At 37.9% G+C, this 27,559-nt stretch overlaps 2 protein-coding genes across 8 annotated transcripts in view; one reads left to right on the top strand and one right to left on the bottom strand.

Annotated features, from left to right (window-relative positions):
- Positions 1 to 6,641, top strand: part of TMEM164 (transmembrane protein 164) — a 36,950-nt gene extending 30,309 nt beyond the window's left edge. For both annotated transcript variants that reach the window (XM_056491613.1, XM_056491614.1), the window contains exons 6-7: positions 1,045 to 1,145; positions 1,545 to 6,641. In XM_056491613.1, the coding sequence (XP_056347588.1) occupies positions 1,045 to 1,145; positions 1,545 to 1,751 (308 nt within the window). In that variant the 3' untranslated portion in view covers positions 1,752 to 6,641. The remainder of the gene's footprint in view (positions 1 to 1,044; positions 1,146 to 1,544) is intronic.
- A 2,032-nt stretch (positions 6,642 to 8,673) lies between these two features.
- Positions 8,674 to 27,559, bottom strand: part of AMMECR1 (AMMECR nuclear protein 1) — a 74,182-nt gene continuing 55,296 nt past the window's right edge. For 2 of the 6 annotated variants that reach the window (XM_056491605.1, XM_056491609.1), the window contains 5 exons: positions 24,968 to 25,082; positions 17,710 to 17,800; positions 15,960 to 16,056; positions 12,906 to 12,979; positions 8,674 to 11,689 (listed from right to left, as the gene is read on the bottom strand). In XM_056491605.1, coding sequence (XP_056347580.1) covers positions 11,580 to 11,689; positions 12,906 to 12,979; positions 15,960 to 16,056; positions 17,710 to 17,800; positions 24,968 to 25,082 — 487 coding nt within the window. In that variant the 3' untranslated portion in view covers positions 8,674 to 11,579. Of the gene's footprint in view, positions 12,980 to 15,959; positions 16,057 to 17,678; positions 17,801 to 24,967; positions 25,083 to 27,559 lie in introns of all 6 variants that reach the window. The other 4 variants (XM_056491607.1, XM_056491610.1, XM_056491606.1 and 1 more) reach the window with 3 other exon arrangements.

Genomic DNA, 27,559 nt, shown 5'->3' with positions numbered 1-27,559 from the left:
AATTGCCAGTGTATTTTTATAATCCTCTGTAACTCTTAGAGCAGCCAAACAGCATGACATTGTACATCTTTATTTTGTGTTCTGAGGCTAAGTTATTGAAGTTATAAGGAAAGTAATATTTTTCCACATATTTTACAGTGCAATTTTAATGTCTGCTGGTAAGAATCTAGAGAACTCTGTAAACTGGCTTTGTTCTTGCCATATGAAATTTCAATTTTTAACTCCCAAGATAGTCTTGTATCTGAGTAATGTTATTAAATCTGATTTAGTTGGTACATTCTAGATCAGGGAACATTGAGTTTTGTCAGTAAAACTTGGTTTTTAGAGGGTAGAGAAAGGCTGGAAGAATACATCTGTTACTTCATTTGAAGTGAAGAAGTATTTTACATTATCTGTGATATCTGCTGATTATAAAACTGTTTGTAGTGTATATCGGAAAATATCTCCACAACAGCTTTAATTTAAAAGCATAGTGTGATTAATGTGATTAATGGATTGACCATCTGATACAGCTTTTCTGTTCCTTGTAATTATTGGTGCAAGTTCCTTTTTAATAGTTGTTAAACAATCATAAAATTAGGAAATTAAAATTAAGCTGTGCTCTAGTATAGGTTGTGCAGAACCTCCTGCTGCCTAAATCAGTTCTGTGCATGCTGAAATCATAATCCCTGCAAGAAGTAGGTGTTTAAGTATAAATAACATGCTTTTTGAAGATTCTTTGTAGACCATTATTGCATTTATTACTTCTGTTGTAGAAGGAAGAATTAAGTAAAAATCATTGATGTTGGTAAAAAATAGACAAATTTAGCAAGGTAACATATTGTACATTTCACTGCTGGACAAGAAGTAGGGAAGAAGCTGATCAGGATGCTTCAAGTAAGAAATAAAGCTCTCAAATATTAATTACTGTAATGGTATTGAGGAGGTTATCAGCTCAAGCCAGATGCCCTGACATCCAGAGAGCAGGAGAGAGAGGATTATTCATTGAGAGTGTGATGGGAACAGCAGAGCAGCTGAACATTAATGTATTCCTTTCTTTTTAAGGTGTCTACACCCCTGAACCACTCTGCAATTTCTGGTGGGCTGTTTTATCCACAGGGTTTATGTTTGTGTATCATTTTAGCATCTTGCAGATCCTGGGATTGGTAAGTAGACCCAGGTTAATAAATAGATAGTCTGCAAGTACATTCTGAGTAAAAAACACTGAGTAGTTTGAGTGTCCAGGTCTACAAGGATAAGACTACTTGCATGCAAATTTTTTATAAGGCTACTAATATGCAAATTGTATTCTGATGATCATTTGTATATTCTATCTTGCAAGTACTGGTAAAATATTTCATAGATTAGTTATGTATCTGCATAAATCAATTTATTAAATTTGTATCTGCTTTTTTTCTGAAAGCTACCCTTCTTGTTTTGAGCGAATGTGTGTCACCTGAAAATTTTTTATTATTATGGTAATTATCTATATTTTCACTGTTTTTACGTGAATCAATGTAAGATAAAAATATTATTAATTGATAAATTTATTATTGCTTCCTCAGGTTACAGAAGTGAATTTGAACAACATGTTGTGCCCAGCTATCTCAGATCCTTTTTATGGGCCCTGGTACCGAATCTGGGCATCTGGACATCAGACTGTCATGACCATGACTCATGGGAAGCTCATAATCCTGCTGTTTCAGAGTGCTGTCCCCACCTTCAAATGGAGCATGGACTTGCTTAGACTCCCAGCTAAGAAACTAGACTGAAATTTCTCCCCACAGAGTAGTTAATACAGGAAGCAGAGATACACTGGAAAACAGAGGGGGGAGGGGAGGACAATGGCTTTATACTTCTTCCCACAGTTTTTTGCCTCAAAAACAACTCTGCAATGAAGTGAGGTTTTTTTTACCTGCTGTTTCTCACTGCCTATTGCCAATGGCAAAATTCGTGGCCTTATTCTGGGGAAGGTTTGTGTTTTATACATTTTGTATAGATTACAGTAGAATCTTGGTAAGCCACCATTTAAAATTAGGCCAGGACCTGTGCACATTCCAGCAAAGAGAGTGGCAGTGCTACCTCATTTTGACTCATTTTGCATTAAAGAATATTACACTTCTAGGATAGGAAATAATGCTGAATTATTTATTAGAACTCCACTGATGTGAATCAACATGCTGAACTGCATCACTGTGGCTTAACTCTTAAAGCTTGAATGTTCCAAAATGGTCACAGGAAACTGTGCATACTTAATCTTCCAGTCAGATGTGCAAAACGGTGAGGTTCTACTGTATTTTCTTTAAACTGGTTGAAAATGTTGGGGAACAATAACTCATTAAAAAAAAATTAATCAACTACTTAATTTCTAAGCTGCAGTACCTACCTAGTGAAGTCCCATCATTATGTTTTAGAGATGCTATTTTGGTGAGGGGAAAAATAGAATGTTGCAATAATTTCAAAAGACCATGTTATGTATAGGCCATAATAAGCTACTGCATCCACAGTTCTGTCCTGACTTTGAACAAAACGTTTTTTTCACTTACCTTAGATTGGAGAAGGAGTGGAGATACAAAGTCCAATGTAAATATCAAAGCCTTTTTATACTTAGTAGCTTTTGAAACATTCCTGTTCTGTCTATGCTGACTCTTACTCACCAGACTGGTTGGTGAAGAAACCAAATGAAATTGTTCTCCCCGCCCCTACAGTTCTGCTATATCATGTGTACTGATTTTAAAATACAGGTATAAAAAGGAGTGTCAAATCAGTGTAGAGAACTGCAAAGAACACGTTCCAGTTTAGTAGCATGACCCATCAACCTGTCTTTTGGAGAACCAGGATGTAGATGGGCAGAATGATCAACTGCGTGTACCTGCTCAAATTTTGCAGAAGGGGAAACCATTGGGCAGAAAGATGGGAAATCCTGATTGTGTTCTTACAGAATTGTGAGTCCATTATGCAGACTGTTGTGTTTCAGGGTTGCAGGTTTTTGTTATACATAAGTTTGTTGGAATTTATAGATTCATTGTGTTGTCAAAGCTGTGACTTGTAAGATAAATCACGGCCATCATACCTCCTCCAGCTAGATCACCTGAAGGTATGTGCTGAAGGTACAGATGCTTACACCTCAGGAAGCAAAAGTAAATTGACTTTTTTTTTTCCTTAAAAAAGAAAAAAATTTCTTTGGTGAGGGAACAAACTATTCAAGTATTTCTACTCCATATGGTTTAAAAAAGTACACCTCAATCACATATACATTGTCCTGTATTCTGACTTACAGACTGGTTTCTGGCTTTTTTCCTTGCTTTGCTGTATGTGTGTATATATCTATCTATCTATCTATCTATCTATATATATATAGATATATCTATCTATCTATCTATCTACATATATATATATATACACACACACACTGTATGCTCACAACTTGAGAATATGCAGCATGTACCTAAACTATCCCTCAGGTACATACAGCTGGTGTTACTATTACAATAGAAGGACTTAAGACAAATTTTGCAAATACTATTTAGCATTATTATTTGCTTTATTTGCTTAAGTTATGTTTTTTTTTGTTTTGTTTTTTTTTTTTAATTTGCCATTTTTTAAAAACATCTCCCTTTTTTCCCCCCCATCAGGATATTGTAGTTGCTGGAAACACTTCTCCTAAGCAGGAGCCTTTTCTTTTTTCCTCTTTTAAAGTTATAGCATTTCCTATCTGTAGTCATCTGCTTCAGGGCATTCCAAACAAGTATAAAGCAGCTACTGTTTGCCACCATTAACTGCCTCTGGTCAATTAAATGAGTTCAGATGTTTCTCAGTGCAGGGTCTTTGCTTGGAAAGCAGAATTTTTAAGCTCTTCTGGCTCACTTAAAATTCAGTAGCAGGAATGTGAACAGAGCTATCCCTGGGCAGTGGAAAGGGATTCCTGATGCAGAACTGCTGGGAGTGCTTGCCCCTGCCCTCCCTTGCTTCTGGGCTACCTGTGCTTTTCCTTCTTATGCTGCTCCAGTTGTTTTGAGTCAGAGAGAAATTCAAAGTGTAATTTCACCATATGGAGTTTGCTGATGGAGCTGCTCATCAGAGCCAGTGGGGCATTTGCACTATCCTTCTAAACCTTATGTGTGGGCATGTTCTGGAGCTTGTTGACTCTTTCGTATCAATTTAAGCCATGAAAATGTGTCACTGAGAAAGGCAAAAGAAGTAGAGGTACCAACTACTGCACTCAGGATTTTAGAAGTATTGGAGCTACAGTGAAGAAACCAAATGGTGCAGCTGGAGACAGGTGGGAATGTTGGCAGTGCAACCTTCACATTTTTAACATCAGCTGTTGCTTCTTTGTTGTGCAGTATTAGTGAAGCTGGTTGAGTTAGAACAGATTCATTTAGTTTGGAGAAAACCTATGAGTTCATCAAGCAAAGCATTAACCCACCACTGCCAAGCCCACCACTAACCTCATTCCCAAGTGCCACACCTACATGTCTTTTAAATTCCTCCAGGGTTTGTGACTCCACCACTTCCCTGGGCAGCCTGTTCAAGGCTTGATAACCCTTCTGGTGAAGAAATTTTTCGCAAAATCCAATTTAAAGGTGCCACTTGAAGCTGTTGTCTCTTGTCATGTTGCTTATTTTCTGGGAGAAGAGGCTGACTCCTGTCTTCTTTGCAGGCAGTTGCAGAGTGGCAAGGTCCACAGTGTCTGAGGTAGATCTATTTCTTTACCTTCTTCTTTTAAGCACTTTAGGAGAATTTGCATCTTGTTTCTTTTGAAGGGTGCAAACGAATAGCTTTTGCCCATGTGTTTATAAATTGATGAAAACTAGATGAATATGCACCTGGGCCTGGTTTTGGTTCAGCTTCTTAGTTCAAAGATGCTGCCCATAAGCAAAGCTTATATGTGCTTGAGCAGCTGCTGCCTTGGTGAGCCTGGGAAACAGGAACAGTCATTCCATTTGCAGTCCAGTAAAACCTTGAGGTCAGAGAGTACCTAACTGTAGGTTTCTGTTTCTGGCCACAGAGTTGTGATATTTCTGTATATTTGAGATAATTTTAAAAGTTCAATTGTATTTTTTCAAAAATGGCTATTTGCATCTGTTAACTGACTGTACTTTCATGTCTAAGTCTTGGATATGGATCTATGCATCCATAGCTAAAGAGTTGTGGTATTTTCTTCAGTGTTGTAATTGTTTCACTCTTGGCGGATTAGGAATCAAATTCGTCCTTATAGTTAACAAAGCTCTAAAAAAGCCAAAACCCAGGAAAACGGTGTATGTCAGTGTGTCAAGTTGATGTGGCCAGAAATGTGTATTCTATCACCATCTGTTGAAGCCGAGTGGGGCAGTGATTCCTTACCTCTGTAGCACATATTATCTGCTAATGGCCCATCTTTAAGACTAGGTGGGGCAAACATCTTTATCTTTTCCACAACCCATCCTCCCTCCAGGAAGATATCATCTGCTGCTGAGCCATTAAGACACACTGTATGACTGATAAAATTACATCATCCTATTGGGAGATGCTCCAGTCAGGGGGAAGAGCCAAGCCTTTCCTACCTAGATAAAATCAGATTTTGGACACCAAGATACCTTTCTTTCCACTGAATTCCAAAGGAAAACCAAACCTTTCCACATCATCCCTGAACCTTCAAAAAAAAAAAAAAACCCTGCACCCTTCGATAGGACCACTGCTTCAGCTGAACCAAGTCTGCCACTGCAAAAAACTGTAGCCACCATTTAATCGAAGTGCTACCAATTGACTGGCAGGGTGTCAAGTTGTATTCTGACTCTGTCAGTGTTTTTTGGGATTGTTCTTTATAATATTGTATTTCTATTTTAATTTTCCTAGTAAAGAACTGTTATTCCTAATTCCCATATCTTTACCTAAAAGCCGCTTAATTTCAAAATTATAATAATTTAGAGAGAGGGAGTTACATTCTCCATTTCAAAGAGAAGCTTCTGCCTTTATTGGCAGACACCTATCCTTCAAACCAAGACAGCCCTGGTGGGAGGTTTCTGCAGGCAGACAGGTCAGCTTTGGTGTTTTCAGTTCTACAGTGACAGGACTCATAACAAATATGTTGATTTTTGTGATCTCGTACTTCAAGTGATACTGCTGTAAATCTCTCTTGCAGCTGTTGGTGTAATTTAGTCAAAGCCAAGATGTTTTATAAATAATTTTATTTTTCTTCAGGGTCAGTTTTGTACTTTAAAAAACTATTTATGCATTTCCTGAGTCATTATTCCAATGCTGCAGAGGACACAGCAGGCAGAGCAGTGAGCACATGCTGCTGTCCCTGACCACACTGTGCCAGGGGCTGGGCTGGAGCACTGAGGGGCTGCAGGAACCTGCAGGGCAGCTTACCCCACACTCTAGTCCCAGCATGGCAGGGACATAAATGAGTTGGCAAGGGCAAGGATGGATGTGGACAGGCTCAACTGCCACATATGCTGTTAGTTCTGAATAATTTGTAAGAGTGTTATAAATTTTGTAAACTTTTTAATGTGCTAAACTTTGGTTATGAGGTAACATTTATAAATAAGGGGTAATTTGTGTACTTGTTTTCATATTTTGCTCTGGTAGGCTTTTTTGTTGTTGTGCCCTAAGGCAAGATCATTGGACAAACAGTTGTTAAACCTTGGCATTAAAACAAATAAATGCATTTTACTGAATACTTTTGTTATCATTCTAATTGTGCCAGGTCTGAATCTGACTTGCATAGGACTTTTTATACCTAGGTAATATTAACTCTTTGTAAATCAGATAAGATGAAGGCTTCTATCTCAGACAGTCTGTACAGCCTGATGTCTACCTTGCACACAGCTGTTCCAGGAAGAACAGTGGGTACTGGGATTTCTGGAATTTTAAGCAGTTCAGTCTGACTTGTGCCTGTTACCTGTCAGTAAACAGCAGTTTACTGGCAAACCTCACTGGAGCGTGTAAGTCCTTTAATCGCTGTTTAAATAGGACCTGTCCTTGTCTTTCAGGTGCAGAGCTCAGGGAACTGTTACAATACAAAGATGATTTCTCCACGCTTCCTCACTTTCCTACCCCAGCTTGGACAATGTCCTGTAGTTCTCATTTCACAGCACTTTAGCAGAAGATGGTAGAACATACACAGAAGTTTTCAGCTCACACCTTTGTTCAGAAGGCTACTGTAGCAGCTACAGGACTGCACTCAGCTGCCCACCACAGTATGGAAAAGTACTTTTAATGCATTTTGCAAATGCTTCTGGCTGTAATAAACATGATTGCAGCCTAGTTAAATGTGTTCTTGTGACCCAGGACATCTCAGGGTTATTGCTTTGTGTGCAGTTCTTGGCAAATATTGTTCTTGGAAGAAGGAACATACTGGATGTGCCCACCCTGTATTATTATATATCCATTGCAGAGGATTCAATTTTTCATGTGGCTGGGGAAAAGAATCAATTCTCCAGCTTAATTTCTTAGGAAGAGTATAAAGACTGATGAAAACAGCTTAAATAGAAATCCAGTGTAAAGCACTGTATGGCAGCCTGTGCTGAACCAAACAAGCAATTTCCCATTGCAGGCACTGCTCATTATTGTCAGGAGCTCTCTATAAAACTAACTGGAAATAAGACTTTTATTGTTTAATACCAACAAATATATAAGAATAAGCAAGTTTATACATCTGAAACACCCTTAATTCTACTGGCTTGGTTTGGTTTTTACAGCATGGGGATTGGAGAGCTGGCTAAAGCAGTGAGAAAAATGAAAACTCATTGCAGGAAGTAGTAAGTAACTCTGCCTTTCAACTGCCTCAGGATATTAGATTAGGTTTAGTGTAGGTTTTACACAGTTCAGACTAATTATACCAAATCTGTGAACCAGCTTCCAGCACTGGTTTAGTATTTACCCAGGCAGGTTTCCCTTCAGATATTAAGTCTCCTAAATCAAAGCTTCAGAGCAATGAAGTAATAGCTACATCAGATTTCAACATCCAAAGGTTACATGGATTCTATTGCTCTGCTTTCAAAGGCTTTTCATCTACAGCCAGCAGACTTATTCATACAGTATGAGGCAAAGCCCTTCTAAACTTAGAGCTGAGTTCCAGAGATGGAATGCTTTGTCTCAGGAATTATCCTACAAGAAAATATGCTCCTTTTAACTCGGACTCAGTAGAAAGTGTCTGTTAGTGCACCAAGAATTTGGCTGAGGGACCAGAGTTCTCCAACTCGATTTTGGCATCAGCTGTATTGTTGCTTTGACAGAGATTCTTCAATACATGTTGGCACAATCTTCTGTTGAACTGGCTGTAAGGGGTACCACTTCTGTGTTGCTGACACCAGTAGAATAGGTTCTGCAAAGAAGTTTTGCATCAAAAGATTGAAATCACTTCTGCCTCTCACAGGAGGAAGCTCAGGCCTGGACAGAATTCCACATGTTAAGTTAGACATTAGAAGTATAAAACTGAACTGGCAATTGATATAAATTAACTGAAAATAACTGATAAATATACTGAGATAAATAACTGATGTAGCTGATATAAATGGTGAGTTCACTGGGAGTGTTTAGTGAAAGCTGCATGTATTTGTCCCCAGTTTGTTCCTACAGCAGACAAAACGGAAAGACAGGAAAATAGTTCTAACACACCATTAGCCTTTGACATTAACACCAGGTACAAATGCTTCAGTGAAAACATTGACCAAGCCACACAATTAAGCAGAGAAACATAAAAAGAAATGGTGACTCTTTTTCCTTATTTTATTGGGTAAATGATTTAAAAGGTAATAACAATAGTGTTAAAACTACTACAATATATCTTTCCACAGCCATATTTCACAGATCCACAGATAACCTTCTAGCATTTTTTTTTCTTTTTCCTCATTTTTCTCTTTTAAGCCATACTTATATTAAAACGCCCACTTCAACAGTTTCTTCACACTAATAGCAATTACATGTGGAAGGAAGAAATATCTAGTTATGAAAGAAGGGGGTTCAGGTAATCTGTGATATTACTGTAATCAACTGAGTTGCTAAGGAAGGAAGGAAAAGACCAAGGCCTTACAAGCTACTCCAGGTAGCTCTAAGACCACTGCATGTCACCATGGCATTGAAAATAACTCAAGATGCTGGTGAACAATTTAAGTTGGTTTTGTTCTTGTAACGTATAAAATCCTAAAATAACTTAGGAACTACATCCAAATATCTTGAAAAGAATCAACTTTGATATACAAAAACAGTCATAAGTTGTTACAAAAGTTTCAAACAAAAGTTTGTTTTCTCAGTGCGTTTATGTACCAGCGCAATTATTGAGTCCAGAGCAAAGAAAGAGGTTTTTCTTTTTCATTTTTTTTTCTTTAACAGTAATAAAAATGAGGAAAACATATCTTTGTATATAAAGAATCATTGCTGGTCTTAAGAATAAATGTAAAAAGAAACCCTTAAATCTGAGAGGCACACTTTGGGTTTCCCTTTTTTTTTTTTTTTTTTTTTTAAGACATAAAATGAAAGTCACCAGTTTATTTAAATGGAGGAGATATTCAGACTCCCCAAATAAACTTAATTCAATTAACATCACTAGCAAAAATCAGTTAGAAACTCTACAAAAATAAAAAAGTTAACACATTTAATCCTGCAGGGATTTTGTAAGGACTGGAAGGCAGGCTTTAGGAGCAGCATTTGGGCATGGCTGGAGGCTTCTTTGGTTTGATCTAACACACATGAGAGATGTAACCTACTCCAGACAAAAATTTCAAAAACCCGCACAGTTGAAGACAAGTAGAGGTCTGTATACAAACTCCAGGTGTGCCAGGGCTGTGCTCACCTTGGTTCCAGAGCGGGGCTGAGGTCAGGACAGGAGCGCCCACCCCTGCCGAAGCAGCATCTGCTGGGATGGCAGCAGGAAGGACACTTGAAGCATCATCAAGTAACAGCTTCGTGTCAAGTCTATGGTTTGGTTGTGTAACTCAGTTTACAAAACAGAGTTTTTAGGAACATTAGGCAAGAGAATGAAAAAAAAACCAACCCAACACTCTCTTTAATGGAGTAAGGCAAACTGAGTAGTGCTCATAAAAGAAATCATCATTTCAACTTAACAAACAGTGAAATAAGCTACTTGGTTGTACCTTAATTTCTATGAAGTACCCCAAAAGAAAAACAAATCTGTAGCTAACCCCAACAATACAGCTAAAAGTTACTAAATGTAACTACGAGGGAATGACATTTGTGAGATCAATTGCTGATCAGCTTAAAGCAAACAGACCTATTCTGTGCCAGTGCATGTCACAGTGAGCTGCACTTTTGGTACAAAGAATCCCACAATTACAGAGAAACAATCTGCAGCAGTTCAGCACAGTGTGCTGAGGAGGTAGGTGCCCTAGAAACACTGTAGGTAGACTGATTATTCCAATCTTAAAAAAAAAATAAAAATCATACAATCTGATTGACCACAGACTCTATAACAGTTTTTTAATTAATGATACAAAACTCTGGTCCAGAAGGGTCTGGCATGAGCTCGCTTCAAAAGCACACCTTTACAGTTTGTATAACACCCTTGAACTATATTTTTAAGCAACAGCTACTAAGAGATAGACAAAAATGCATTGTGCATTATGCTGTATACAAAAAGGAGACAAAATTATCCTTTTCTCCCCCAAGCCATGGTGGGAAGTATTGCTGACCTTGTCCTTAAAATCCTGCAGGATTGTTTATGCATCAGTATATCATTATTACACTGGTAAGAAATTCTGTATAACATCTGCATATATCGAAGATTTCTTAAAAAATCTGATATGATTTTCGATCCGCATGACCAGTCACGTGACCTTCTTGAGGTTTATTAGCACCTTTTAATACATATATATATTTTTATATAATAGATCTTTTTAAAAAACTTCTAACCATGAGCTCATGCAGAAGCACGAGCGAGCTGTAACGAGATGACAGATAAAGATGGGGTTGGATGACTTTTTTTCGCAGCAGAATGATTCAGTTTGTGCTCAGGTTCCCTATAAGGGCAAGAAAAAAAACCAACACAACTCTATCAGGTAGCCACTTGTTCACATTTCCACTTGAAGACGTATTAATCTAAAAGCGCTCCCCAAGTTGAAACAAGACAACAGTATCATCCAAAATAGCCTCTGTATAAATATCTCATTTTTGCAGCTTCTGGTTGGCATCTCTTGGCTCCTGAAATTTCAGGCTCTCTGCTTAAAAATTAAGGCATTGAAACTGCAAATGGTAATATTTGGACATTAATGCTGTGGATGATGGAATAGCAAAGACCTTCTGCAAGAATCTCTGTAGAAATCAAGTGGCAGACCTAACCTCACATAAGGGATGAGCATAATTTTTCTTATCTGACTTGAAACGCTATTTAAAGACTTTTACAGTAAATCCAATTTTTTTTTAAACAACTGAATTTTATCTATTTGATTTTTATATATCTATATATTTACAAACATTCATTATTCAGAGTAACAGGAATTTCTGCTTACTGTGGTTTACTCATGCAGATTAGGAAGGTCTTTTCTGTAACAGGCGACCTGTGCTGCCAACAGGCAGCAATGGGACTTCTGCAGGCACAGGGGGAAGGAGTAAGCTCCTGCCATTAACTGGCCTTGCAAATAGACCACACATACCTTTTACTAAATCCTATTTTTACAGCAGGAAAAAGTTCCAATCGGTTTTCTTTCTTCTACCGTGTGGAGAGGTATCAGAATTATTACACAGTACTTACAGCTCTCAAGCACTATTCCTGCAATAGATGAAAACATGTAACATTATGGCATGCTTGTCCTGGCTCTCTCGTAACAGTCTTTTCTTTTATTAAACAAAAGTTAACTTGATCCAACTATTCATGTCTTGATAAAAGTCAGTAAGTTCAAGAGCAGATGAAATAACAAAAATATAAATCACTTTAAAAAGGAAAAAAGTGTCCAAAACCCTGATGCCAGAGCAGCCTCAACAGGGTTTGCTAGAATGTCTGGAGTATATGTTTTCTATTAATTTTATATGTAAGTATATAATTATGTTATAGTCAAAGGCACTAAAATCTAAATACATTTTCTTCCTAATATGACATCTGCTACTCACCAACCTCCTTTTGAGGACACAAATTTGAGTTACTCCTGATTTGAGTCATCAGAAAGGCAGTCTCATTACAAATGCATTCTCCTAACTACTCCTGACAGGCCTGGTCTGACCATGATTCCCAGCTCAGGATGGGGACACAAAGAGGTCCTGGATTGGATTGTGCCCTATCATTTATGCCACTTGATTCTGAAAATGCTGCCATGTTAACATCACCTCTCGCTGAACATAAGTTGCTTCTCTTCATCCCAAAAAACCATTCTGTATGTCAGCCTTGGTGTTCCGGCTGTTTGTGCTGGATCTGGAGATCCTGTACAGAGCTACATGGAATCTTTACTGTGAAGGTGAGATATTGTACACACAAAGTCATTAAGAATGTTATGAAAATGCAATTAATTGTCTGCTTCAATACCTGAATCTGATATGTTTCATTCCCTATCACACCCATTAATGCAAAAGCCATGAATCCTTTTTTGTTAAGCAAAGCATCCCTAACTGCAGTCCTTAAACTCTTCCTTCCATCCACAGTTACAGAAAGCCTTGATTGATATAATTCTATGTAAATGAAGTAGAAATTTAAATTTTCATTAAAAACCTAACGGTATATACTGCAAAAAAATCTGCAGTGAATCAATAATAAAAAGGTATGGGATCTTTGTAGTAATGCAGTTTTCCCTCCCGTTGCCATGATGAGCTGAACCAACTAAGAAGCCTCAACATGGCAACGGAAACTATCATCATAAAATGGTACAGTAATAGAGATAGCTAGACCAAGAAGGGGCAGGGTCTCCTGGGAAGAGGTCTGCAGAGAGGTCCAGTGACTGGTCATGCGGCTCAGTGTCAGGAATAATGGTTGTATGCTGGAAGGGGGTGCCCAATACCATTCTGGAAGTGATGATGCTGACGATGGGCAAGGTACTCTGTGTAGCTCATCGTCATCTTCTCACTGCGGTACCTGGCAAAGAACAGAGAGGGCAATTCAGGAATTGTTACCAGGAAGCTGCAAGTAGCAGCAGAAATGCTGCACTGCTGGTTTGTTAAGTGAGAAGAGCTCTGTACTTCAGATGCTGGGAATAAGACTGACTTCAGCTGCACAAGGGAACTGCCACAATTGTCAGGGTCATTTCCGGAATCATATGACAAAACACAACATAACTACTTATGAAAAAGATACTTTAAGTAAACAGAATTGTTAAAAATGATTGCCTACTATGTTGGTTGAAGTAGAGGGAATAGAGAATGTCCTGTCTCTTCAGCCAACTCTCTACAAAAACCTAGTAGGAAAAACCATAAACAAGCACTACAGAATTTTAGGATGTTTTTAAACAATCAGGATCAACTGTCTGCTAAATTCTGCTTTTAAAATTATCCCAGCTACATTAAATGTAGTTATATTCTTTTTAGACTAGAATCAGAGAGTATCTCCAGTTGCAAGGGACCCATCAGGAACATCGAGTCTAACTCCCTACTGCTCATGCAACTACCTAAAACTAAACCATGTGGTTAAAAGCATTGTTCAGACACCACCTGGCTTCCAACAGGCTTGATGCCATAACCCTGGACAGCTTGTTCCAGTGCCTGACTACCTTCTCAGTAAAGAATATTTTCCTAATGTCCGTCTAAACTTCCCCTGAGGCAACTTCATTCCCTTTTCTCATGTTCTACGGCCGTTCCACTGCCGCCCCAAGGAACCTGCAAACCCCAATGAGGTCTTTCTCAGCCCTCTCCAAACTGAACAAAACATATTACCTCAGCTGCTCCTTCTGAGTCTTGCCTTTGAGGCTTCTCACCATTTCTGATCACTTTCCTCTTGTCACATTCTATAATATGAGGTACTCCTTACAAAGAGACACCCTTAATTTTACCAGGCATTTAAGTGAGACCGGCAGGCCTGTAATAACAAGGGTCTTCCTTCTTCCAAAAGGAAAAACATTTGCCAGCTTTTACTTAACTGGGACCTCTCCTGACTCTCAAGTCAGTCGCCAAGCTCTGTGTAACTAAAAGCAGAATTCAGGTCCTGACAACACATATTCTGAATACATCTGCATCAATATTGTCTGACAACGAGGAATACAAGGAACCAGCGGCTGCCGGGCCTTGCTGAGAAAGCAGCAGTTCTCCTGGAATCCATGGGGATGGTACATGGTACCCAGCAAATGGAATTCCCACCCTATGGAAACACTGAGGGGCTATGCAAGTTAACAGTCGGCTGTGCATGATCGGGGCAGCTGCACAGCCCCTGCACAGCTCTGCAGAGGGCAGAGAATCCCCAGCTGCTGACCCTTTGCATTCCAGATCCCCGTGACTGCTATGAGTCCCTCAGTGCCACTACTGTTTAGCTCTCTCTTTTAAAACATGGCCAGAACTGCTGGGTGCGAACCTGAAGGGAGTGACAGACTCATAATCACTATAAAGCTTTCTTCACACACAGGAATTTTACTTCAATTCAGAAAAAGAAGTTAAAAGCCCTTACTCACTCATCCAATAGATATTTTCATGTATGACAATAAATTATTAAAATGATGTTCTAAACCAGATTGTCTAATGCTTAGAAAATAATTAGTATTTTAATAAGACTGTAATCTGCCAGCAGTACCTGAGATTTTAAGGAAGTAAAACAGGCAGTCAAAAAACCTCCTTTTTATGCACATTAAAAAAATTATGATTTCTCATTTAACTTATCAGGTAATTCGTTTTGGTAGTAGTTTCATTGTTGTGAACTTAATTACACTAAATATATAAGGCTTCTTGTGCGATTTTTGGGGGGAGTGGGGATGAACTTCAGAGTTTTTTTGTTTTGTGCTCCATGCCCTTGCTCCAAGCAAAATCATGCAGCAGGAAGAAAACAGGTACTATATAGAATTTTTGTTTTAATAGAAAAATTTACTCCTTATTTGCTGAGGTATACTAAAATGATCTACATCATTATTACTCTTGCCCTCAGCTATCTCCAGATAGTTTTTTAAAATATTCTTTTTGAAAATAAGATACCAAGTGTACAGATGAAATAAATTAGAGATTTGAGTTCTGCACTTGGAAATTTAGCTGGCTTCTAAATCCTTCCTCCCTAATTTAACCTTCAGAATAAAATGTTTCCCTTACTCAGCTACTCCACAGCAGTTAGGTTCCTATAAGAATTCTGGATTCTTATAGGAATTCCAAACACTCATTGAGACCCAAAATCTTCATCTCCTTGAAGAAGATAAATGGTCAAAACTTCCATATAACCTAAGATTTAAAAAAAATCATTAAACATTTATACAGACTCCTCTACCTTTCACCACCATTATGGGCAGAGTATCTGCTGCTAATTCTGAAATATCTTGGCTGCCACACACTAAGGACACTTTCCAAGAACACTTTTTATTAAATTAGCAAAACCAAACTAAACTAGTACGAAATAAAATACTAAATTCTTGTCACCACTTCTGAGAATACCCTGACTAGTTTCACTAGTATACTGGCCGTCAAAGCAGTACACGGCTTGCATGTCTCACACTTTAAGATTAGGGAAACTTGCACTCTACAGGGCATACCCAAAGCTTTCTCTGAGGATCCAGCAGATTAGGGATCTGAGGGGCCTCCATAACAATACAACAGCAGCCCCACCACACACCATCTGCCTAAATAAATCTAACAAGAGCAAGTAATCCCTGTCCACAGGCCTGGACACCCACTACAGCCAAACCCAAATATACAGGTACCCTGACAATGTCCTGGTATTGAACAGCTGCCTCTTATTCCTTGCTTAATGCCACTCATCCCTGTGCAAAGCTTCTCCTAAGTATGTACTGCTCTTGTGGAAACAAAGCAATCATGAATGATACATCCAGGAGAGTTTACTATTACCATTACCATCTGCAGGAGCACTTACCAGGAAGGAGCACCTCCCAGCATTACAACAACAGGGCTATGTGCCATATCCCAGTGCATACCTGGTTAGCTTTATTGTTTTCCTGAATTCATTAGTAATCGGAGCTTTGTAGCCTCCTTTCCTCAACAAGGAATCTATCGTTTGAATGTGGTCCCATCCTGTTGAATTTTACAGTAGCACAAATTAGTGAAAAATGAAGCAATAGGAACAGATGTTGCAAAAGCACAGTACAGTGTGTGGTGCTGTTGAGAGTGCAAGGGCTCTGCTGGCATTTGGGACAAACCAAAATATTCTTCCCTACTTCAGAGCAGCTGAAGGAAATACCACATTTAAGATTTCTTTACACACACAGCTCACTCTACAAACAACATATATTTTTCATCTCATAGCTGAAATATATTAAAAATGAACCCATTCTACCCAAGTGTCCTATCCACACTGGATGTGTGATACAAAACTACTTTTTTCCAAAATATTCAGGTATGATCATGTATCACAGTCACTTTAGACATTATAAATGGTTATGATAATATGGAAAACTAAATTTCTGTATAACATTTAAAATAATTATTAATTGAACATATGCAGAGAACTTGCAATTAGACTTCTTCATAAATATCACTTCACTTTACAGAGATATGGCTGATTTTAGAACAACTATATATTATATGTGTCTGGATAATGAAAGAAGTGATGGATTAAAAATATAGATTAATTACTGCTCTCAATAAAATCTTTATGCTGTCCAAACCTCCTATTCATTTAACAACTCTTGTATTTTAAATAGCTGTTAGACATGTTATTTCTTATAGATGCAATAATTAGTCACATTGTTACATTAAAAAACCTGCAAAAACCACAGTCAATCTGGGCACATACAAAATACAAATGAGTAGATCTAGAGACTTTAAAGAATCAGATTACAATTCATGGTCCACTAAAACTATTCAGAAATTTAGACACATTCCCCCCCACAATTCCTGAATTCTAAAAAAAAAGCCTGGAACGCCTCTAGACTTTTAGGAAACTATCTGGAAACAGAATTATCTATTTAAAAGAATTCTCAGTAAAGACATCAGCTGAACCCTTTGTAGACAAATTTACATATAAAAGGTTAAAAAAAAAAAAAAAAGCAGCAGTAGCACAAACTGTAGAAGACTGAGACACACTTGGAAATAAACATAGTGAGAGCTCAGACTCAGCTAAAGACTGTTCAACAAAATCTACTCTAGTTTTTTAAATACACAAACTTAAGTCTGTGCCTCTATTAAAAGGGACTTCTAACAACATTATTTTGTACTTCCATAATGAAAGTAATTTCCTTCCGTCCATTAAAAACCCTGGGAAGTCAGTATTTGTAACAGGAATTGAGTACTAGAAGAAAGTACCTAACTGAAAAACAACTTGATCACCAGGAATTCAGGAATAAATCATGGTTAAGATAAATGCCCAGACATCCCAATGCTTAAGAGGGCTTCTGCATCTCCCTTATATCCCAGCCTAGCAGCCACACAGAAATTGGCAGCTTTTAACAACTGTTAGCCTGGCTTACAGCACTGTACCACCCTTCCACATTTGTATTTTCCTATAGTTATGCTGCATTTATGACAGGCTTAAAAATGAGCTACAGTTTTCTGAATCCTTCTAGAAGACTGACACAGGCATGTAACTGGCATTTTATATAAGAGTCTTCTTACAATTAAATACTGCTCCATCATCTAACATCAGTGCAAGGTCAAATATTGCATTTTAGATTTATAGGTATGTTTAAAGTCTTCACCAGATCATATGAAATAAAGTGCAATAATGACCTTGCTCCTTTGCAACCTCTGGTAAGTAGGTGGCCGTGCGCTTTGATCCTTTTTCGTTGATGAATTCTATTCTAATGCCATGTACACCCACCTGCAAGAGATTGGCAGCTTCATTAGTATACATTACCAGAGAAAAGATACAATAGCTTTCTGACATGGTAAAACCCAAAACATGAACCTTTCAGTGGTTAACAGCATTTCACATAGAGTTTCAGGAGGTGGCACTGCAGTAGGTGTCATCTTTTTGTGAGGTGTTCACTTACAGCCATGAAAGCTCAGCAGCAGCACAGGTACACAGGATGCTCCTCTCCTCCCCACCACGGAGCTTCATTCCTGGGCTGGAGGAAATCCAGCTGAGAAGCTAAAGTTGTTCTGTCTCCTCTGACACTGTCACCATTGTTGTTGCTGATAAAATCACCTGGTCACCAGCTATAATCTGCAGGCAAAACAGCTGCCAAATCTAATGAGGCTTCAATTAAAAGCATTAATTATGTTCAAATCAGCAACTGAATGATCAAAGATTTTGTCACACTATGGACTCAAGCCTGGAGCCTTCAAAATTTCTCCTCATGTATAAGGAAGAAACAGAAATACTACAAAATTACCAGCCTCAAACTCCTGTTTCTGTGCTACTGAGAAATGTAAAGTAACAAAATGACAGCATGGAAACCAAGATTACTAATACCAAGGAGCTGGATGCAGATAAAAATCAAAATGCCAAAAATATTGGAAAAAAATGAACAAAGAGGCTGGACACCTTTCCAAGGCATTATTAAAGCCGTCCTCTGTTTTCAGGTTACAATCATTCTGTGGAGAGTACCTGCACTGGATCAAACCATAAAAGATACTCCATTGCCAGAAGGTTTTCAGTTCTTTTGAATTCTGTGCACAAACAAAAAGCATTTATTAGATGGACATTTTTATGTCCACATAACCAAGATGTTATTTCCATTTGAATCCAAAGGTCCCAACACTGCATTGTTTGGTGTGGCACGTCCTCGTGGACACAAATTTAATCAAACAATGCTGTAACAGCTTCTTCAGTGAAAATTTACTTATTTTACCTACTTTAACTACAGGGCAGTCAAAAAACAAATAAGCAATATTGACAAGCCTCACCAGTTCTTCAATTAACATATCTGCTTATATTAAGACTTTTTATATATGATATATGCAGGGGAAATGGGAGGAACAGTCTCTTCTGGCTGGCCATGGCTACAACCATTTTCCCTATGAATCTAACATTGTTCATAAATAGGAAAAATATAACTTTGTGACTAATGAATTTAATTCACTGCAACTTTTAACATGTTATTTCATTACCAAACACTCCTAAAACCCCAACTTTTATTACACAGATATACACAGTCACTAGAGAGATCAAATCTGCATGCTCAGAAGATACAATTATGAGCCCAAAGGCCTGAAAGTAAAATGAAATTATGTTAGAAGTTGAAAAAAGCCTACAGAGCTTATACCCAAACCACTAAGTTTCTGCAGCTAGTGATTTTGTAACTATGTATTCAATACTAAGATTAAATATTTCCAGGGTTTGCACACCTTTAAATACTGCAGAATATGAGATTTTAAATGCTACACAAGTGTTTTGTGTAATAGTGACAGCGTAATATTCATGAGAAACTACACAGGAACACTAGTGATGTATTAAGTATGATGCAACATTAAAGTTGCATCACTGCTCTGGATGTTTCCAATTAACCATTTTAATGGGCTTTCAGGCCCATGTCTGTAGAAAAAAGATATGTACGGCAAGGGAAAATTTCATAGCATCCTGTGGAGCATGAACTCAAACTGCGTACCTGATCAGGATAAACAGCATTTCATTGTTCAACTCCAGCTACTAGGCTTGAGTCAAATAAATGGAGGCCACACACAAGCAAAATAAAAATGATCCGTACTAAGACTGGCATGGGGACAGTGTGGAATTTATTTTTACTTTCTCAAGAGCCTAGTGTTCAACTGATGCAAACTTCTGTGAGATTTTCCAAAATAGCCCTCTCCAAGATGGGAGGTAAGGGCTGGGTCTGTGGAAGGCATTAACTGCCCCGCTACCAGGACGAGCACACACCTTCCTATTCAGCCTCGGGTCTCCTTCTCAGACTAAAAATACTGATAACACTATAGGCAGCATTCTGTAGAATAACATCTGTCTGTGACGCTCAGAAAAACAAACCAATCTTGTGCAGATGAAGCTGGAGTCCTGTCTTGCCTATTACCATTTATTAGGGAAACAACTGTCTACACGTATCTTCTGGAGCTGAAAGGGGACCACACAATTGCTGCTTCAGCTTCCCACATGGATAGGAATCTATTTATATTGTTGCTATTGGGAGAGGAAAGCAAGATAAGGAGAGAGACTTAGACAAAAAACAATCTCTGCCAATAGAAATATTTCTATGGGGTTACAGAGCATGAAATACTGTGTCTTATATAAGCAGTACTTGTAGATATAAACTTTCTGATCAGTTGTGTAAGTGGCCAGGGGTTCCATGACAATATTAACTAAATTAATAGACCTTTCATTACATCTCAGGATTGCATTAAACAACATTATTTTATTTCTAAAATTATTCTTACAAAACTTCAGACTTTGTTGTGTATTTAAATGCATTCATATTCATTTATACATATTATTTTTTAATTAATTCTTTATTCCCACATACCTTGGGATGAGAGCAAACCACATGAGAGCATGCCACATTTATTTTTTTGCCAAGTCCTATGGCCAGATTACTGCCCACAATATCTGTCTCTATATATCTAAGAAAAAATGGTTCCAAAGCCCCCTCTAACACCAAAGCCAAAGCAACTCTCCTAATGGACTGTTCAGCCCCAAGACTCCAAACACAGTTCATTAATTTGCTCCTCTTCAACCATATGCAAAGGAAGAAATTATATTATTCTTATTAGACTGTCCATGGGGAATTTGGATAAGCACTTAAACATCAGGCCCTGCTGACATTTAAGTTTCTGTGGACTCCACTGTGCTGTAAATTACCATCCAAAAATGGTTCTGTTCAATTATATCTACTGCACTGAAATCTGTAAGTGATTTGCATGCAATCACCACTAATTAGTTTTAAGATTAATCAATCGTAAAACAGTTGTTCAGAAATACATTAAAGCAGGTAACAAAGAGCCTATTATAGAGAATCCACATGGAATGCTCCAGAGCTGGAGTGCTGCAACACTCCCTTGGTGTCAGGAACAAGCATCTGCCTATTCCTTATTTCCACTCACTTTCTGTGTTCTCCTGCACCCCAGACTTGCTGCACAGTTCGTGCCCACATGCCAGTGGCACTGCGACACCCTGCTCTGGGTTAGGTACAGCCCTTCATTTGTCAGCTCGATCTCTGCAGCAACCTAGAAATATTTTCCGACAAAAATGCTGGCCTAGAACTAGCACAATATTCCTTATGCCACCAAAGAACAGTAACTTTCCCCTCTGTTTACCTGACTAATACTGTGAAAATAACTGTACACAAATGTTTCTGGAAATGGAAACCTTCAGATTAAGTGACTGTTGATACTTTCTTAAAGCTGATCTCACTCCATATTAGCTGAATTCTACAGCTTTTTAGCCCCACATGTGCAGCAAATATGCTGGCTTCTTTCTCACCATCTTTAGTAGCATCTAAATTCTTCATATTGATTCAACAACAGAGGCAAAAGACTCCTCAAGAGGTTTGTTCTCTACTTCATGTCAAGCATAATCATTTGTTTTCATACATGGAATCATTGAATATCATCCCAAGAGAGTAACATATTAAGATCCAGACCTCCTTCTCAGTTCTACAGAATAGAAGCTGAGAGCCTCTGGTGTCACTGAACTTGCAGACAGGAAAGAACTTCCACAACTCTTAAATATACCCACTTCGTCAACAATGAAAAGCTACCTTTCAGCCAACATTATTGGCTACAGCTATTTAAGCTAATATTTAAACCAGTGCACACAGGCTAAAGGCCTTTTCTATTAAGGCAGCATGTACAATTCTGCAGATTTTACTTTACTGAAGCACAGCAACTTCAGGGCAAAGACCTCTTTCAAGGTACTTTAAGGAAGACCTACTGCTCAAGCCTAGCCAAAAGGTTCTTTGTTATAATTACATAAAATTGCAATGCTTTAGGATCTTCTTATAAAAAATGAGGAGAGGATCTGAATTAGCAGGTCTGAATTACTTTATGTAGAGAAAAAATGACTGCTATCAATAGCACGTGTTCAAAAATAAGTAGTCTTTATGACTTGTCTTGTAACTAGTCCTTTCCTATCTGATTTTTAACAAAAGAACAGTAGTATCAACAAACAACCCCACATTTGAATTTTTCATGCTGTCCATTTCTCTGAGGTGGAAAGGCTGTGCAACTCCACCCCAGTAGCAACTGGACCACAGTGGTCCCTCATGCGTTCTGTGAAGCAGAACTGGAGATGCAGGTTTTACAGTCCCAGTGCTCCTTTTAAAGCCCTACATCTGTTCAGCACTGCAATTCAGACAAAGTCACAGGTATGTAAGAATGCTAAATTGTATTTTAAGAAGCATCCTTGTGAACATGGCATTGAAGCAGTCCTTAAAAGATTTATAAAAGGTGAAAATTCAGCCATTTGAGGACTAACAGCAGTGGGAACTAACAGCAGTGAATTCACACACATCTCCCGTTTACTTGATGGAAGTTTCTGCTGCAAAAGGATCTCACATTGCTTTTTACAGTTGAAATATTCATTTATTTATTTTGGGAAGGTAATTCCTTAATGCCAGAAAACATCCACCACTCTGCTTCATGATAGAGAAGACAGTCCTGAGCTGTCTTCAAACAGCTTCACTCCTGACTTCAGACTCTAAGCCCCTCAGAGCATTGAGCTGTCTGAATTGGCAATTTTGAAATACTGTGACCTGTGTCAGCAAATTGCTGACCTGGCTCCCATGAGATCACCAGCAGCACACCTACAAAAGCAAGGATGCCTAATTAGGCTGATATTTTTCAAGATGATCTCAGCATGACAGGAGATGAAAGATGCAGAATCTCTCTTTACACCATACTCTGAACATCCTGGAATGTCCTTTTGTCATTAATATTGCATAACTGCAGCTCCCTTAAAAGACACATGGATGACAAACTATCTCACTATCAGGCATACACAGTGATGAATCATTCCTTTAAGGACTAACAATTACAAATTTTATAATCTCATATTTATATGTCATCCCCCTTCCTCTGGGCCCTTTTGCATGGAAACCTAGTTTGTGACCACTTCTTAGAACTGTAGGAATTTACACAGGGTTTTAAAAACTTATCATTAGAAATAGGAGAGAGCAATTAAGCAATACAAGACTTTTTAGATTTTTCACCCCTACATTCTTCCCTTGTAAGTCAGGGCTTTCCACTAAGAACAAATATAAGAATCCATAAAATCAATTGAATTCAGAAACACTAGAGTTCTGCATTATGCTTACTTACACTGTTGTTACACTTTCACAAGTTCTGTAGCAAAATATAGAAAGGGCATAGAAAGTAAAATCTCCTTTATTCATAAAATATTAGTTATGTATCAGCAGTCACCCAAGGAACAAAGCTAAAACCATTCTTTCCAAGGAAAAGTGGATTTTTGAACTCAGACTTTGCTTTCAGCTTTTCCTTAGGGATGAATACTTGGGTCATCTTAGAAGTTTATTATTGAGACAATAAAATAGCACCTTGTAATATTTATAGACTATGGCATGCAAAGAGCTAAATGCTATTTCATTATGCACTTCACATTTTCTGAGTGTATTCACAGTCTGATTTTTAATAAATTGTAATAAATGAAATTAAAAACATCACAGTACTGGCTACCAGAAGCCAACCTAATAGAGGAGAAAAATTCTACCATTTTGATTTCTAGCTTTAGTACCAACAGTCACTAGTTTGATTACTTGAAAACACTGTTTAAAGTGTCAAATGGCTCAATGACAAGGCAGACTACTCTATAAAAGCTTTTTGTTGAGAATGCAGAGCAATTTTTGCTAAGACTTATTTTTTGTCTGACATTACATTAAAGAATGAGTATTTCTGATTATGGTGAAAATGCTCATAAACCTCAAAGAAAACCTGGATTCATCTCAATTCAGAATTACATATCAGAAGTTAAGAAGCCCTTGTTACCATGAGGTGAACATCTTTGTCAATTTTCAGATATTGTGAAATTCATAATGCTGAGGCTACTGCTGATACCCTCCAGTGACAGTAGGGCCTCTTACAGTTCTAACAAGTACAGTTTCTATTGAATATACATTTTTTAATGCGTAAATAAAACAGAAAGCCACTTTTTCTCTAAGAAGTTCTAAATATTTAGCCAGGCTAAGTTATTATTAAAGGGAAATACTGTAGCTTTTGCGGTGTCTCTGGCATTATAACGTCTGCTATTCTATGCCAATTTAAAAATTTTTCTTATGTCCACTCAAAAATAAATTCAAAGAGGAATGAGGAATGTAACATCATGACTGAGATGAGGCATTCATCTTAAGTCCAGCACCTTGTTTTCTACAAGTGTCTAATGCAAAATAATTTGGGGAAAAGAACATTACAGACTAACACTTCCATCAGTGTCATACACACATCAGCATTTGTTTCCTAATCTTTTATGCTGCTGTTCCAAGACGATGCATGCAAGTTTCCTAGAACCTGGCAATTAGAATAGATTCATTTCCACACGTAAGCAGTGTGATAGCAATGATTAATATGGCCTCACTATATAAAGGCTTTGTGAGGTCTGTGCAGGACACTCACTCTGAAAGTAAACAAAGTTTGGGGGAAGATGAATGTCTCTACAAGCTAAATGAAGCAGCTTCTTCCTGGATTGCAATTTTGCGCAGTGCTTGTTTCCAGAAGTATACATCAGACTGTTAACTTCCATACTGGAACATCCCTTTCCAGAGTCAATGGACTGAACTACCAGGTAGATACTGCAAATGAGACCTCAGGACACTCTTGCTCAGAGACACCATCTTCATCGATGGAGTCTTAGACATGAAGACAACTGTTCAGACCACCTGAGTGCTTTTGTGGGCAAAACCACAACTTTATTCCATTTGCACGGCTCAGACTCTTGAGGTGATGACAGTTCTAGCAAAAAGTGTCTTTTGAATCTGGGCACATAACCATGTGTAGAGTTCAAAACAGTAACAGGTATAATATAGGCAAATCATTAGTGTGACTTCAGCTATAGATGTTCATTTTCATGAAAAATATCTGACATTCTTACCTCCCAATCCATGTAGTCACACACATCTTCAAAGTTAGTGAGTAGAGACACTGAGCAGAAAAGCCGTGGCAGCTCATCCCTCGTCATTGGGGGGAAACGACTATCTTTAAGGGCACTGTTGGAGACAAAACAGAATTTCAAAGGATTTTTTTTTTTTTAATTTCAAGGATCTAATCTGAAGATTATAAAGGATAAAAAAAAAAATCCTGATGAAATGATGACCAGTTTGATAATCCAGTCACCAGTGCAACACTGATCAACATTCTCAATTTCTTCCTTAGACATTTGTTTTGGTTCTTGGCTGGCCAATCAGATGATGTTCTGATTCATTCCCTCCTGAGCTGATTTTTCTATTGTGACAATCTTACTATTACAGCAGTAGAAAGCTTTTGATAAAGAGTTACAAAAGCAATAGCTCTTCCACTTTCAACTTGTAAACCCCTTTCAAAAAGGATTACACTTCTCAGCACACTGTGGAGGGAGAAGTTCTATAGCCTGCAGTGATGGAACACTTAATACAGTAACCAAATTGTAAAACTTAATAATTCAGTGAAAAAAAAAAATCCAAACAAGCAGAACATTCTCTAAAAAAGACTTAACAGTCATGCTTACTAGCAAAGGTGAATATAAAAAGGTGAAAACATCCATGAGCTCTACAGACCTACAAACCAACAGGACTTGAGCAGCTTCTGCAAAGCAGATATTATGATTAGTAACAGGGAAGCTTGCAAACAGCTAATTCATGGATGACGTACCATTCTAACACCTATTGAGGTGAAATCCACACTGAGGGGAGCTACCTGTGCACAGGCCAGCACGCCAGGAAACAAACAGCAAGCAGTGCCATAAGAATATTTGTAAAAACCTACTTGCATAAGTTTGGTTAAGAACCAGTTAAATTGGCAAAGGGAAGGTTAAAATGTGGGGGGCATCTCAATCTTTTATTCTCTTAAGCTTTGAAATATAATGTGAATACAAACATGCTCATCTCCAACAAAAACAGATCCGCTAACTAAGCTTTTGGATAAGTAAAGAGAATTTAAGAGACTTACTGAAATACTACCAAGCTCTTCATGTCTCATTTTTTCATCTAACCATTAGACTTAATAGTTTTACTTGTCCTGGAGCAAGTGGCTGCCCCTTAGCCAATATTATCACAGCCACAGCCATGGCGTTAGAATAATGGCTGCAGGCTCTCCACCAGAATTCACCGTTTTTTATATATAACAGAACTTCATTAAAGCAGACCACGTAAGGACACATGAGAAAAAACCAAACCAAACCAAACCAAAAAACTGTGCAAAGTTTAACTAAAGGAAAACATCATATGTATAACCAGAAATAGTTTCCCACAAAGAATTAATACCATGCACTGAAGAGTTAAAACAGAACCTATGTTTTTCTGGGGTGGGGGAAAGGCAAATTTTTTGTTGCAGATATTACAAAACACAATATAATATTGAAATTCAGACTCCAAAGTCCTTTTCTACACAGACATGTGAAGAACTGGGAGAAATAATTGAAGAGATTTAAAACATAGGCCTATGATATTTAACTAAAGACTTCCACTGAAGATGTGTCTAAAGTAGGTAATGATGATGGGATTTTCCAGGCTAGCTATCGAACTGCTGGAACAAGGTAGAGTTACCATCCTCTGCCCTCTGGTGTTCCAGAGCAACATCAGAGATAACTCCTATAGCCACAGCGCACCAACAACATCCCAAAATAGTAATAACCTAATTCAGCTTTCAAATCTTCCCTCATGGTGGGGAAAATATATAAATACATGTATGTAAAGGGAGGACACTCGGAACACAGGGACAGCTCAAACCAAAAGTCTATCCAGTTTTAAGTCTATGTAGTAGTAAGTCATTACCAACAGCAGTTAGCAAAATGAATGAATAAAAGAGCATGATCACAGCAAATGTCCAGGGTACCTTCCTAGAATAGTCTCCAGGAATCCAGTTGTTTATAGCTTGGCTATTTTGAGTCAGAGATGGGATCATTGTACTTTACAGCTCTTCGAATTTTATTTTTTAAGTTCATTTATACACACAACATTTTCCATCCCTTTTTTTTAATAAAAAATTATGCTTGGCAACCTTAATCCTCAAATACATTGAAACTACAAGTTTCCTTATTTGCAGACGGCTCATTTCTCCAAGATCTCCTGGATCTCTGTCATATAATCAATGTGAACACTCTGCTGAGAAGCACCCAGACAGACAAGCATTATTTCATCAACAAACAACAAATTCAGTTATCCTTACAAATAACTGTATGCACAGATACTGCTAATATTACTTTAAATCTGTTTCTTGAAATTTATGCAACCATCTTACCAAGCAAAACACTTCCCATATTGCAAGAATTTAAAACCCTCAAAAGATTTTTTTTTTCCCTTTTTTGCACAACTTGGTTCCAGGAGTTTGTCTTTGAATTCCAATTCCTATAGCTGCCAAAACCTACTGTAAATTTCAAATTTTTGAGGCAAAAGTTGTCTGTGTGCTATGGACGTAAGCCTGATCTCCACAAAGATATCAGTAGAAGTCTCTAGCAAATTCCCACTCACTGAAGATCTGCTGTACTGGC

The sequence above is a fragment of the Oenanthe melanoleuca genome, chromosome 4A (assembly GCF_029582105.1).
Source record: "Oenanthe melanoleuca isolate GR-GAL-2019-014 chromosome 4A, OMel1.0, whole genome shotgun sequence".
NCBI lineage: Eukaryota > Metazoa > Chordata > Aves > Passeriformes > Muscicapidae > Oenanthe > Oenanthe melanoleuca.
The sequence above is the reverse complement of the archived record's forward strand: the minus strand, read 5'-3'. Positions and strand labels throughout refer to the sequence as shown.